Below are 12,764 nucleotides of genomic sequence, written 5' to 3' on the forward strand. Positions count from 1 at the left end.
AAACACCTGGTAATGTCCAGAGAAATTATAGCACCTGCCCTCAGAGAGGGCAGCTGCTGGCACTGGTAATAAATAAATAAACAGATAAATGTATACACATATGTAAATAAATAAAAGCTGTTCACTGGATTTATGTCAACAGAAATCTAGATAGTTTCCATATGCTTCTGCCTTCCCACATCTGGGAAAAATCACATTGTACTAAGTTTCATTCTGCCATGATAGCACACTGGATACTGTACCAAAATCTTTTAGTAATGGATGGTTTAAGTTGTGGGGGTTTTCAAAATCCTGACTCTTTCATAAATAATTTTGTTTCATAAGAAGAACTTTTTGGGGATAAATAGCAGTGGAGGCTGAGAAGAGGAAAGTATTGTAGTTAATGAAACTATATCTTCATATGACACACTTTCTTATAAAGCATTTTCTTTATTATGTATCACGACATTTACTATATAAAAGTGACATTTCAACATGAAACACTATAAATGATGCTACATCAGCTTATAAAAATTTAGATTTTCAAAATTTAACAATCAATCAAGATGCTGTGCATGTCTAGGAAGATTCCCTGGAAGCCAATGAAAAGCCTGTACAAAGTGCACTGCCCTGTACAGCTGCCTACTCCTGCCTGTTCCCAGGCAGTGCTGCTAAAACCTGGCTCTCAATTTTATTAGCATTTGGTCTCTCTGGAGAATTATGAGGGTGAAAAAAAATCTAAAATAGGTATTTAACATAATTTTCCAACTTGAAAATATTTGTCATCACCTTAAAAGCCTGTCTTTAAATTTGGCTTATTAAAAATACATGACAGCCTCATGCTTTACAATCTTCATGGTTATGTATGTCTTGGAGATGATTACTCCATGGTACTGAAAACACAACAACAGATTTCCCCAGAACGTCTCCCGTTCTCAGAATTGATTAGACAACGCTAAATAAGAAAGCCTCTTCTGGAGAACCATGGCAAGAACACAATAAACATGACTAACCTAAAATGTAACAGACCAAACAAACATGCATCTAAGATTAGCGAAGCAAATACTCCCACTGTGCAGCAGCCAGCAGAAGGCTAAGAAAAGTGAAAAGAGGAAAAACATAAGAGAAACTTTCACAAGGAAAAGATAGCTAGCATTTAACCAAAGTATACAATTACCTAGATCACCACAGTGGCTGCCAAGGGCAAGTCATACACAATAAAGCAAATCATGACCTGCATCTCTAACAGTCAGACCCACCACACCAGAGTCAGCTGCAAGTGCTGAGTCTGCCAGCAGCATGCTAAACACAAATTTGAATGTAGGAACATATGAAATTATTGAGCAAATGGACTTGATCTTGACTTAACTACATCACTTTTCCCTTCACCTTAGCAAATGAGTATTATAATCAATACTGATGTGTCACTACAGCCAAAACAATTCACAAGTAAACCTTGCAAAGTTTGAATTTTAATTTGTAAGTGCTCCACTTGAAACATGAACTAAACGACACACCTTTGTAGACCATGACAGATTTAGCTGAGAACAAAGTGATCTTTCAGAAGGTCAAGCAAACACAAATTGCTCAAAATTATAGAGTTTTAAAGATGCTGAAGTAAAAAGTCATGTCAACCAGACCTTCAAACACTATTGAGATAATCTTCTGCTTGACTCTGACGATTTCCTTCAGTATGAAGAACTGGTTCATTTTAAAGAAAGGGTGAGTTAGGGAATGCATTAAATTAGGGAATCTCAAAATGCAGTCCACAGAGCAATTTCTAATGCTCTGAACCTTGTGTTAGGAAGGTGAAAATGCATCAATTTTATCTGAAAGGAAATACTCAGAAGAAGAGCAAACACATTACAGGGTAAAGCCAAACTGGCAACTTCGATAGCAAGACTATGAACAAGGGAGCGTCAGCCGACTGGGCGTGATGGGGAAGAGTATAGTAATACATGAAGGAGTATGCACTTCATGCATGGTAATTAATACTACCTGCTTGCCCAAGTTTCTTTTGCGCAGGAACCAGAGGTTGTGCACGTCCAGGTAAGGTCCCAACACGGACTCAAAACGAAGATTGGGCACAAGCCAAGACTGAGGTGCTAGAAAGTATTTCCAGGTCCTACAGCTCAGCCCCAGCTTTGGGATGCAGATGCAGAAAACACATTCTGCTAAGGATCCTGGCACTTGGGCTATTTTAGGTATACACATTGAATGCAGGGCTAGAACTCCAAATATTTTAACAAACAAGGAAAATATGAGCTAACGTCTTATTTGACATGTGAAAAGAACTATTTTATGCATCATGTTCTAAGTACTTTCTGTATAGGAAAAAAAGAAGCAGGAAAAAGAGCTGTCTTGGTATAGGTCCATACCATGACATATAAAACCAAAACATTGAAAGCTTAGTCCTGTCGTGGTTTTGGTGGTGGCAGAGGCAGGGTTGCCAAGTATGATAAATTCTTTCAGGCTGCTGACATCTCACATATGAAATCACAGAGACAGAGAAAATCATGTAGGCACAGCACTAGGCATAGAAAATTATTAGGCAAATACTTAACAACCCAAATCTCAAAATGAAATTTTGAAAAACTAGTTCACTCATCTCAAGATGAGTTTTACCACTCATGCAGTGAATTCATAAAACTGCAATATTAAAGGCAAGTAGTCCAGGCAGTTATAAACTTATACAATACTATGCTAAAAATAAAAATGATCAGGAACCTAACAACTCTGTCTGCCTTTCATAAGCTACTGACCTTTATTTCTCCCAAGATGAAGTTCACAGTGGAATTCGCCAATGAATAGCACAAATGTATCACATACCTTGAAGTCACAGCTTCCATGAATTCATCAAGAAGATCATCATAGGCTTGACCTCTGATTCTCTTGTGCCTCAGTCCAATATACAAAGGATCTTTCAGCAATGCCTGTTAAAAAAAATACGTTTGAACTATTACATGAGCAAGTTACACTAGTACACTCTAAGTTAATAAGAAGGGGACAACAATACAGTGTTTGAGGATTAACTCAAGCATATGAAGTACATATCCATTTATCCACCTCTATATAAAGACTGAAGAAACACAACAAAGAGATTAAAGAAACACCCTTTTGTATCAAGGAAAAGGGATACCCTAGTCTCAAAGGAGGGTTATTGTTTCCAAGTGAAAAAGTAAGAGTTTATTCTAGGAAGTCAGGTTTCAAAAATATCTTTTAAAGCATTACTTAGTACTTTTCTCTTTTTCCTTTACATCCTGACAGTGCTTTGATATTTTAAAAAAGCCATTTTCTTTACTTTTATCATCAAGTTTCACAAATCTCTCCCAGAATCCATCATTTCAACTGTGTTGATGAGCTGATACTCAGAAAACGTGCTGCTTTCTAAAATTCAATATGCTAAAACATAACCAAGCTTTTGACCTTTTCCTTCTAAGCTACTAGAAGGTCTTGTTTTGGTCTGATGTGTTTCCAAATTTTAACTTACAAATTACTAATGTGTTCAAAGTGTTTTGCAATCACTGTTGATAATTCACTCCAGCTACAGCAATTCCCTAGTCTCAACACTTTAGCGGGCTCTCCCAGGAACCCTCTTTGCTATTCTTTTTCACAGGCCTCTGAAAATGAATAAACTTATTTCCCGCGTTGTATCTAGTGTGCAATCCTCCCACACACACCCAAACAGCTTGTGGAATCAGTCAGGAGCTTGACTAAACATTTTTCATCCAAAAACAATTTGCAAAACCAACACGGCTGCAGAAATTTGTACAGTAGCTTCAATTAGAAAAACATCGTAAAGAAAAACACAGACCACCTCTCCTTCCAGGAGACAGCCTTCAACGTACAACATGAAGTAACATGGCCAGAAAGCTTGCTCGGCATTGCTTCAGCCTGGGAATCAGAAATCTGATGTCTGTATTTTAGAGAAGTACCTAAATTCCCTTCATAGCTTTGCTATGTTGTACAACTGAAAAATCCTTCGGGTCACAAGCCCCAGTTGGGGACTGATTTGAATCAGGAAGAAACTTAAAACCTTTGGTGGTATTCTGCCTCCCCTGGGAGTATCCTGATGGAGACCTACAGATGGAGGTGTTTGTCTCTCCCTCACTTTTCTGTCTACTTCCATAAAAAAATCAATACAAAAATTCAGCAGGATTAAAAGCTGTTTTTTTCTAAAATTGTTGCTAAATTCATCACCATTTCAAAACAAACTATTTCTAATACACTACTCGGAGACCTTCAGAAGTTTTTAGTTCAACTGTTTGAATCGGAGAACAAATAAAGCCCAAGATTAAAATTGCTTTCTAAATGAAAGCGAAGTCATTACATTGTAAGCATTTTATTTGTTCCTTTCAGAAATTCTATGTAGTATTCATGTTTAAGTAGGATATTCTTTGGCTGGAATAATTTTAGCTGCATATTTACATTATTGTAGGTATTCTAGCAGCAACATCAAAATCATAATTATGTACCTATTCCAGACACTGCAGGAAAAACTGGCAAGAGCTTGATGTCAGGTGCCTTCCAAAGCAATTTTCTCTTTTGTGTGCTCTTCTTTTTTTATATAATCATTTCCAATTTTGTAGTCAAGAACTATTTCTGGAATTATTTTTTCATTTCCATTTTGAGTTTGCCTAGTTATTTAAAAAGACCTCAGGAAAATCTGACAAATCAGGGATAATTCTATTTTTCTGGGAGATAAATTCATAGGAAGTGCAAATGAACTGTTTAGCAATGTGAAATCTTCCCGTGGGAGTTGCCTCATGCTTCCCACCAGACCGAGCGTGCAAGGTTGGAAAGCAGAATTGCCAAGCAGCAGGAGCCTCTGTCAGGAGCATCACAGTAGGACTCAGAAACAGGAATCCCAGTTCTAAAATCCCATTGCCGCAGCTTTCCATACCAGTAGGCTTCTGCTACTCTGTGTCCTGTGCAAGCACACTGCATGCTCCACAGTCCAATTCAGTATAAGTAATTTATCCCCTTTCCAACTCCCGTAACTCTTCTTCCTAAATTGATTTGCTCTTTTGACATACTTGCACAAGCTTTTTATTAAACAATGTCTGTTTTGTCATTTTGTAAAACAATGCCCAAAACGAAAAGAAAAAAAAAATCTTTGGTCCCTTTATTTTTTAAATTCTGAAGACATGTTTCCATGTCCAGACTGAGTCATGCTGATTCCTTCAAGAAGCCAGCTTAAGTTGGGCAGTGATTCTGTGAAAGTTCAAGAGAAACAGGCATTCACAGTGAGACTGTTTAAAAAGTGCTAAACAAGCCACAGGTCTGCCTTGAAACATAGGCTCCTATCATCCTTTTGCCACTTTTGCATCTTTCATGTCTGTAAACTTTTAAATCTATAGCCAACACTAAACAGCTCCATTTAGAAGACCACTACATGAATTTATTCACATATCTTTGATGCCGAAATTTAACGTGGACTATTTAAAACAATTAATACAATGTTTCTGGGATATATTTAAAATTCCAGCCTGGGAAGTCTCACAGGCAGAGACAATTAATTCAGCGACACATCTCTGATGAAAAGCTTGGCCAGCTATATACCCAGAGTTCAAAATTCCTTTACAGCTCAGTGCATTCTGCTTCACAAACGTTACAGTTCGACAAGAAATAGCCCCAAAAAGTTCCTTTATAGTCCTGTTTGGAACAACGTATGAAGAAACCCAGGGTGCAGACAAAAGAATGAAACATTCAGCAAGTGAAAAGAACAGTGGTCACGTCTGAGCCCTGAGTAGCAAACCATTGTGGAGCCGCTCCCTTTCCAAAGGGCACTGAAGAATGAATAAGCTGCTTAAGCGCATTACCCTCTTATTCAGGTCAACACCATGCAAACCAGGTCCGCAGTGGTTGGTTTTTTGGTTTTTTTTTAGAGGGTTCACACATCTTGAGAGATTAACATTTGCTATCGACCATTTCATGGCTTTCAAAACAGATTACTGAATAGAAAGTTCCATCCTACAATTGAGTATGTCAAGCTGACATGATGATTAGGTACTTCTCTTCAATGACTTGGGTTTCTTTTGTTCCCCAGCTTGTTGTGAAAGCTTAAACTTTGTTTTGTTCTTTTGGAAATCGAATCTCCATCAAAACATAACTCTGCTTTTTTCAGCTTAGTGGGTTTGTTATGCATATTAAATGATACTGAAAAAAGTTGATGCCAGTTTATTTTTAGACGCACTTACTCTAAGGCTAAAAAAAAAAAGTTCTAAAACATTCAGGTTTAGCAATGTGGTACATTTAAACTTTAACAGAAATAAGGTTTTACAAGAATAAAAGGCTTAATTGAGGTTCTGGTACTGGAAATATCATGTAGATCTACTTAGAATTAGCTGTGTAAAATAACAAAGAGTTCTTTGAAAGCCACCTGAGTGTATTAAAACTGTAATGACCTTTGGGGTTTTAAGAAAAAGGCAAGCCGTTTATACCATCTTACTTGTGCACGCTTATAGTAAAGAGATCAGCAAACCATCAAAGTTCAAGCAAGGCTTGAGCTGTGCACCTGGCTCTAATTTAGCTACAAAAGCCAAACCAGCAAGAAAAAGAAAATTGCACACTTATGTATTTCATCCATCGAGAACAAACATGTTGAAATGTCATCTATTCTCAAACTTGGCACCAAGACGTTTCTTTGGAACAGATACACATTTTAATGAACAGCTTCATGGAAAATTGGAGGTGAAGAACTGCAAGACACTGAGCCTTTCCACTCACAAAGATGGCAGCACAAAGCATCCAGAACCTCTCAGTGCCATCTAGAAAGTGTTTGGTGTACGGTAACGCTTCAGAGCGGCAACTCCCCCCATGCCATTAAAATGTCAAAACCCTCCAGTTCTACAGGGGGAAATGATTTGCATTAGAGCCACAGTTATTAAATTAAAGGAGAACTACATTTGTATGAGACTTCGGAAGCTTTGGGACAAAGAAATGCCACGTGCCAGAAATGAAACACATTTCAGAGTATGATTGGTCTAACAGGGCACACAGTTACCAAGAAAACCAAGGGAATGCTGCTGCTTTTTCAAGTGTTAATATTTTCTTATATTAATACACTATAAATTCTTCCTGTACACTTCCTTCTTGTCTCTGTTTTCACAGGTTGGGGAAGGGCTGGTGAGCACAAGGGAATTTCTGTTCTCCAGGAAAGTCGGACATTTCAAACTTTTTTCTTTGGTTCCACAAGATTGAAATTTCACTCGATGTGAAACTTTTTCCAATAAAAGAGTCAGCCAGTCAGAAACAACGTCAATGTTTTGGACTTAATTTCAGCTTCTATCAATACTAATTATCCAGTAATCAATCTGCGTTCATTTAGATTTGGGGTTTGTAAGCACTAACATGCTGAATCACAATTTTCTTTTCTGTCCTGCAAGAACTGCTTACAGCTGCAAAGCGTTTTTTATGGCATTAGGAAGAATGTACAAGATTTCAATTTATATTAGACTAGGAAGCCTTCTTCTTCTTTGAATAAGCTTATTTTGAAATACCCTGAAATACAGGATGATGTCCTTAAAACATGTAACAGATTCTGTGTTTCCAAATGCTAACTGAATTTAGGATGTGCTGAATGCTGCAAGTAACACTGACACTAATTAGGTTTGAGGATGTAGAATAGTTTGCAAAAATAAGTTTCATAATCAGAGAGCTAAAGATTTTTTTTTTAAATTTTGTTTTCTTTGAACTACACTGGCCCCATGACGTACTTACTAAGAAGAGATCATGGACCCTCCTATCTACAGACTAGACCTTTATCAACATATTTGCAAACTGCAAGGGGCCTCTTGCACAAGAAAAAGGGGGCCTTATCTGCTGTTTTGCCCCAGAAGAAGGAGACCTCATCTTCGGGAGTCTCAGCTAACACAGTATCTGGACACCCTCAACAGACAGGTACTGGCTTACAGAGCATCACCTCTCTTTGCACCTCAGTTTCCTCCAGAGGATCCCCCATAGGACAGGTTGTCACAAAAGATCCCAAAATAGGAGGCCAAGAAATGGGTATCATGATGGGTCATTCTAGGTCTAGATAAAGGAGGAAAAACCCCACATATTGGACATGAGTTTAAAAAGTTGAGCCCAACTGTGCTAGACTTGCCAAACCCAAGTGGCTGCCAGTACCTGAGAGACAAAGATATTGTGCATGCAGACAACAGTTGTATTATAATTAACATTTTCCCATCTGTAACCCTAAAAACATCACTGAAAATTCTGTCGTCTGTCCAGACAAAATTCTAGACCTGTGATAGTCAAGAATTTAAAAGATAATACATTCATAATGTTCCTTTGACATCAGTCTTAAATACAATGCTGGAAAGGAACAGTTTGTGTGGAAAAAAATAATAGCAAGGCACATTATGCATCTTTGAGAGTTCAAAATATAAATCTTTATTAATACTCCGACGAAGCAATATCCTAATGTAACCGAAAAGAAGTTACAGTATTTCAAATTTTGTTTCAAATAATTTAAGATTGTGCTAAAAAATATAGAGAATATGTTGTCTTCCACACGTGCACAATGATCCTACAGTTTTGCACAGCTAGACTAGACGTTTTCAGTTCTTTCTCCTTAAAGACAGGCTTGACTTATCCCATCTAACTTTTCTATACTTTCATAAGGTTGTTTATCTGTCAATACGAGCTTTACATCCTTTGCTTGCCTTCTGCTCAGGAAGCTTACTAATTTTTTAACCTGAAGAGAAATTGCCAGTTGTAGCTTTGACTACGCGCTCACCCACGTTGCTTATATTCTAGTTATTTCCCACGCACGCAGACAGCTTTACCCAGCTGAAAAATTGCCAGCTCCAGCGAACTTTAATTTAACAACAAAATAAAAATCGCTCTAATGGCTGGAAAGAATGCTTCACGAAGGAATCTCGTAACACGCTATGAAACTACCACAGCCTGTCCCCAAGCAGGAGACTGCAGAAAGCCAGGCTCTGCCAAGGACATTCTGTGGGTTGGTTCCGGCGCACGTATGTGGCACCGAATAAAGGTCCCAGTGTGCGGGGGCTGCGTGCCGAGCGGGCGCCATCCTTCCCGCCCTCTCGCACGGCACGCTCCGCCTGCATCCCTCCTTCCCTTGGCTCGGGTACCAGAAGGGCTCTCCCAGGAACTCAGACTCATTGCCTTGCATGAGCACGCAAAGCTAAAGACCATCCGGCCCCCTAAGGGTCACGTTTACAAACGTACATCAAATATACAAAATAGCGCAAGCTACGCGAGCTCTTGTTAGCGAGGGAGCACCAAGTGCAAAATCCAAAGAGAAAAAGTTGAAAAATCAAGTGCATCTTGCCTCTTGCTGCAGCAAAAGGCTGTTGTGCTGTCCGCTCTTCGAGTCAGGCAATGCACTGGTGTTTGTGTCCACGAGTTTGTGGAATCAAGTGATGGGTGAGAAGCTCAAGGGCTGTTGATGGTGCAGGGGTGGGTAGCAGTGTTGCCTTCTGGTTTGAGTCTGTTAGGTACATCTGACTCACTCTTAGCTTACCAACAAAATACTGGAAATTATAAAATACTTTTTAGAAATCAAAAGTTTATCTCATGATTTTTAGGTGTAATTCAAGATGTCCAAGCACTTGAAACTCACAATACCGGTAACAGCCAGGTGCCCATCGATGATGCATACGCCTAAGGAAGTTCCTTTCTAGATTTGACTTTTCCATTCCCAACAACCCGGGATTCACAGGGACACCTGAACATCTCTTCTGGATTGGCTCTGAAATTTATAAGTAATACACAGCATAGCTATGCTAACTGTATATTTTGCCACACTTTATATTGAATACTAAAAATTTATCATTTTTTTTAAAAGGCAATAATACATCAGACATCAGATGAATTATAGCTTTTTCAGAGCAATTAGGCTTTTGTTCCACCTGCTCACCTTTCCAGTACACAGTATAAGAGGTTCACACAAAAGTGATAAAGCTTTTCCAGCAAGTTTCCATTGCTATTAAAAATTTCTTGCAGTAAAATTAATTGGAGAATCTAGCAGAAACTGCTCTGCGCACCTTGTTCTTTATGGCAGTTTCCTATTAGGAAGGACCTGGGAATATAGCTGAGCAGTGAAGCACACCCCAGACTACATCTTTGCTAGCCAACAGATAAAGCAAAAAATAATGGTCTTTCCCTGAAACTTAAATGCTGTTGGAACTTTTTTCAGGTAAAACAGCTTACGCTGATGCTTTTCAACCAGCTTAACTTCTAAAAACTATTAGAAGCAAAAATGATAGAACTGCCATCACTGAATCTGCAGCACAAGCCATGTTCTGTTCATAAGGAGAAAAGCAGGCGTTTTCCTCAGAACTGAATTACGTGTTGTTCATCAAAGTACTGTAATTGAAGGAAAAAGCCCTGCCGTCAAAGCCAGCAAGTAAGTTTGTCTATTTTTCATACTAGAAAATGACAAACTAAAGAGGTTTTCAATCATAAACATACAATTGTGCCAACATCTTCTGTTAATTGAAAGTTAGCTTCAAAACTGAAATCATAAAGCCCTTGTGAGGCTGATCTTTATAGCACTAGAGTTCTTTTCCTAGTACCATGCTTGTGTACCACCACCACATGGATGCATCAGGTCCTTCTTTTAAACCTACATTTAACTTCTACACCAAGTAGCAGCTATGCCAAGCAGGTCATTATTATGGCACTTGATTACCAGGAGGAAGGGGAAACAATTTCTAATCTTGGAATTTCCTTAATTTATACAAAAGAAAAAGTATAGAAAGATCTATTTTCTGTGTGACTTGCGTCAAGCTGAAAATAATGGCATGCTGTGTACGAACAGGGCACTGTCACCAGGGGCGGAATACAGAGGCAGCTGTATTCCAGGGATGAGCACTAAGTGAAGACAAGCAACATATCTACAGTAACACACTTCAATGATCATTTCATTTGCTCTTTACTGCAAAACTCTTAAAAAATGTTGAATTTGCATCTCCCAGCAGATGCCTGAAAGTTTTGTAGGGACAGCCAGCACAAAACTTCCCTGAATTTTTTATTTTATCCTTATTTTTTGTTTGAAGGACCCTAGATAAATTTAAGTAAAATTCACCAGAGGTTTTCTAACTCTTCTTCCTCGTCATCATCATCTGACTATAAGCTGTCTTTTTCTCCATAGACAGAAATATATGATTACACACAAATAGTTATGGGTATTATTTCAATGCATATTAGTTACAGGTATTATTTCAATGTGTATTTTCTGGTTGTGCTAATAAGCTAAAAACCCCTCCCAGCTTGACAATTATGTTTTGAAAGAGCTTTATAAATGAAATAAGAGCAAAAATCCTTCATCTCTCATGTAACAGGATAAAGCCAAGAGAGGCTGATGGATGCCCTGGGCTGAGGAAGCTCTTAGGAGGAGTCACTAGTCCCAACCAGCCATGAGAAAACTGTTCTGGGCAATTCTGACAAGCTCTGAAAAGTGCAGTTTCCCACTAACACAGCTCAGACAACAGCCTGCTCCTCTCCCTCCAAATTTTTCTCTCGTCCTTAGACATAGCACAATTAGTCCCATTGAATACTGCTTTCTGCCTCTTCTCAGGAGGTTACAAATGATTTTGCAACAAAAGAGCATCACCACAATGTCTAAGGTGGTACTGCTGCACTAAGTCACGCTACCATGCATCATATGATCCGCTGCCAGAACCGTATCTAGCAGAGTTAGTAAGGGCAGCAGAGAGGCCTATATCATTGTGTATTTTAAGAAAAATAAAATAAACAGCAAGACAAATACTCTGCATTATGATTAACAGTCTCAGAGAACTCTCCTGATGTTAACATCTGTCTGCAGGGACAGGGACGATGCCAATTCCACAAATGCCTGTAATTTGAGTTGGAACTTGGAAGACACTCAGAACCGTGGTTTCGGAGCAGCATTTCATCAGACACAATTTTAGGATGCATAACTCTTTTATACAGTAAAACTGAAAACAAATGGTTGTCTGCATGCCAGTGGCATTTCTTGAAAAACTTAATCATTTGCCTACTGAGAAAACAATAGTCCTGAAGAGTCCAACATCATTTAGGACTTCAGCAGATTATGCTGCATATAATCATTAATATTTTAACATACAAATAACAATCAGAAAGCAAAGAAATCTGAGAAGTCTCTTGTACTTTATTCATATATTTTTCAGACCACCTAACAAGAAATCTCCTAAACCTCCTGACATCTACTTTCTATGAAAGCTTTTACTGAATCCCAGGAAAATCATTAAACTCTCTACACAACCGACCTTCAACAGCCCCCATACAGTTAACGACTATCATTTCTTCTTCATGGATAATGGCAACTGCAAGCTATAGACATAGATTGCCACAACTAAACTTTCAAAGTTCATTGCTCACAAAAAACATGAGGGAGGACATGCTGGACCTTACTTGAGGGTCCAGCACTAAGTGCTTATAATAAATCACAGAAGGTGGCCAAACAGTAATATTTAAGAAGGGCCAAAACAGTACCCACGGTAGCCTACACAGTACCCTAAAAACAAGTCTAGCCTCAGTGAAACTTTTTATAGAAGTTGAAGATATTTTTCTTTTCTTTCTTCCTGCAAAGTTACCAGGAGCGTAGCTTTCGTAATAAATTATCTTCTTCAGCTTAATCAAGAAAGTATGACAAGATACAGCTGCTTGAGGTGGTTCAGACACTTTGAATACATCAAACTTTCCTACACCATTTTTGCAAAGCAACAAACACACATCACTCCCTTTATTTTCATCCACTTACATTTCTAAATTTTGTTTAGGACAGGCAGCTGAAATGTCTGAAT

At 38.4% G+C, this 12,764-nt stretch overlaps 1 protein-coding gene across 1 annotated transcript in view; it reads right to left on the reverse strand.

The window, feature by feature from the left end:
• Positions 1 to 12,764, reverse strand: part of ME1 (malic enzyme 1) — a 178,502-nt gene that overhangs the window by 75,474 nt on the left and 90,264 nt on the right. The window contains exon 6 of the mRNA XM_049818306.1: positions 2,809 to 2,912. Within this exon, the coding sequence (XP_049674263.1) occupies positions 2,809 to 2,912 (104 nt within the window). The remainder of the gene's footprint in view (positions 1 to 2,808; positions 2,913 to 12,764) is intronic.

This window comes from Accipiter gentilis, chromosome 15 (genome assembly GCF_929443795.1).
Source record: "Accipiter gentilis chromosome 15, bAccGen1.1, whole genome shotgun sequence".
NCBI classification, from domain to species: domain Eukaryota; kingdom Metazoa; phylum Chordata; class Aves; order Accipitriformes; family Accipitridae; genus Astur; species Astur gentilis.